This window comes from Amphimedon queenslandica, unplaced genomic scaffold (genome assembly GCF_000090795.2).
Source record: "Amphimedon queenslandica unplaced genomic scaffold, v1.1 AMPQUscaffold_12988, whole genome shotgun sequence".
In the NCBI taxonomy this organism is placed as follows: domain Eukaryota; kingdom Metazoa; phylum Porifera; class Demospongiae; order Haplosclerida; family Niphatidae; genus Amphimedon; species Amphimedon queenslandica.
The window spans coordinates 1-2,437 of record NW_003546776.1 but is presented as its reverse complement, the minus strand read 5'-3'; the positions used below and the strand labels follow the sequence as shown (position 1 = coordinate 2,437).

Here is a 2,437-nt window from a genome sequence, read left to right as displayed (position 1 = left end):
TACCATCATGTAACAATACTGATCAGCTAATTGATTTTCTAAATTTGACTAGGGACTGTTGCTCTAATGGAGGTGTTTACTGCCTGTGACAGGTAATTTTTCAGTGATTAAATACACAACTTTTAATGATTCATAACATCTGTTTTATGTTTTAAGCACAAAATAATTGCTAGTTTAGCTTAAGATTACATGATCAGTTATTGACTTGTGATTGACGAAGTTTACCAAGTGCTTGATTACACTTTTTGTGTACATACAGTTACTGTGTTTGCAATAATTGTACAGCTTCTCATACTATAACGATTAAATTTAATTTTACTACAGATACTTCCTCAGTTATCCTGTCAGCATCAACTGTCATTCCTACTGTGATTCCTACTGCTTCTTCATTCATGTTAACATCAGTATTAATCCCATTAGCAGTCACTATTCCACTAGTTCTACTGGTAGTATTTATAGCAGTGTTATTCATTTTCTGTTTGATTAAGAGGAGAGCAAATATGAAGGAAAATAAGACAGATCTAGTGCTGCATGCAATTCCCTCCAAGCCTTTGTTACGTAAGTAAAACTATCTATATTAAAATTGCTGTAGCATTTTATAGACTTCATTATTGGCATGTACAAGCATGTGCTAAAATTACTAATGTAGTCAATACACATCGTACTCTCTCATATTACTTGTATGTTTGTAGTTTCAGAGAGCAGTAGAGAAAACGTTTGTAATTCTAGCAAACCAATTGACATCTCATCAAAGTACATAGATCAGTTATCAGATTATATAATATCAGGATCAATCATTGAAATACAAGAAACTGTTGGACAAGGTTTGAGCAACATTAAATTAATTAGTTTTAGCTTTTTGTTTAGGTGAATTTGGTATAGTGTATCGTGGTGTAATGACAAGTAACACTCAATTGCCAAAAGCAGTAGCTGTGAAAACATTAAAAGGTTGGGTAATGAATAATAATACTTATCGTACAGTCTTGCATTATGATATATATTTAAATTGTAAAAGGAATAAAATGATTGGGCAGTCTGTTATTGTAACATTATGGGTGTATGCATTTTCTAGGCTATCATATTGTTACCCACATCCTATGCATACAAAGTATAATTTATGAAATGCACACTTCTTTTCTTTTTTATTCTTATTAATAATTGCTTGCATCTCTCCGGTGTTTGTTCTTTGAGCTCTCTATCTCTCTTTCTACTCAGCTTTAACTGATAAAACATCAAGTTCTCACTTATCGCTGTGTACTAATTAGATTTAATCAATAGTGTTTAGCAATCACTCAACAGCTCTTACATTTGAATAGCTTTACATTAACAGTCCACTTGTTAGGTGTTAATTACTGAGTACAATAAACGTAGGGTAATTATTATTATTAAATGCAAATGATTGCGTTTATACATTGTAAATATTATTGAAACATGTACCTAACTGTGTATTTGCATTCATACTTTATACTTTCACAATTTTAATAGGTTTTTATAAAGAGAGTGACATTGATTCCTTATTGGATGAGTGCATTATAATGATGTCATTTGATAATTTAAATGTATTACCACTGATTGGTGTGTGTCTTGATCTTGGACCAGCTCCATACATTATTATGCCTTTCATGTCAAGAGGAAGTTTATTGTCTTACCTCAAGAAAGAGAGGCCTAATTTTACAGTAGCTGATACCAGTGAAGAGGATATTATACTGAATGTCAGGAAACAGTTACTCTCCATTTGTTTACAAGTTGCTAATGGAATGTCTTACTTAGCTTCCCAGAAATTCATTCATCGTGATCTTGCTGCTAGAAATTGCATGTAAGTCTTTTGCACAGTGCATTGTTTATGAACTCAGTATATTGAGTGGCTTCCTCTTTATTCAAACACCATAATAACTTTTTCAGCCCCTAAAGGAACCCTATTATGTCATATTTTTATCTATTTATGCCTTACTTTGTAATTTTGTTAGAAAGAGAATGCATAATAATTATAGTTATACGTAAAAAAGTTTAATGCATTTGTACTATGTACGTTAGGATTGATGATAATGGTGTTATCAAAGTGGCAGATTTTGGACTATCTGAGGACATATATGCCTGCAATTACTTCAGGCAACTAAAGGGCAGTGATAATAACTCAGGATCATCAACAGTTAAACTACCAGTGAAATGGATGGCATTAGAGAGTCTTCATGATGGACTGTTCTCTGAAAAATCAGATGTTGTAAGTATTCATTTTCCATTGTAATTTAAATGCAATCACTATCAATTTTTTAATTTTATTTTTATTTACAGTGGTCTTATGGTGTTCTTTGTTGGGAAGTGTTCAGTCTTGGTAAGGTACCATATCCTGGTCTGGATCCAATAGGAGTAGTAGAGTTACTGGATACTGGAGGACGATTGCAGTGTCCACATAATGGAGCCTGCTCACAGGAAATGT

General features: G+C 32.5%; 2 protein-coding genes across 2 annotated transcripts in view; both read left to right on the top strand.

The window, feature by feature from the left end:
• Positions 1-372, top strand: part of LOC109585890 (scavenger receptor cysteine-rich domain superfamily protein-like) — a 1,424-nt gene extending 1,052 nt beyond the window's left edge. The window contains exon 6 of the mRNA XM_020002034.1: positions 325-372. Coding sequence (XP_019857593.1) covers positions 325-372 — 48 coding nt within the window. The remainder of the gene's footprint in view (positions 1-324) is intronic.
• Positions 7-2,433, top strand: LOC109585889 (tyrosine-protein kinase receptor UFO-like; the record flags this gene model as incomplete). The annotated part of the gene is made up of 7 exons (XM_020002033.1): positions 7-92; positions 325-558; positions 693-824; positions 868-948; positions 1,486-1,816; positions 2,035-2,221; positions 2,293-2,433. Coding segments are annotated over exons 2-7 (1,038 nt in total), but the record flags the coding sequence as incomplete, so codon positions are not given.
• Between the last annotated feature and the right edge of the window lie 4 nt (positions 2,434-2,437).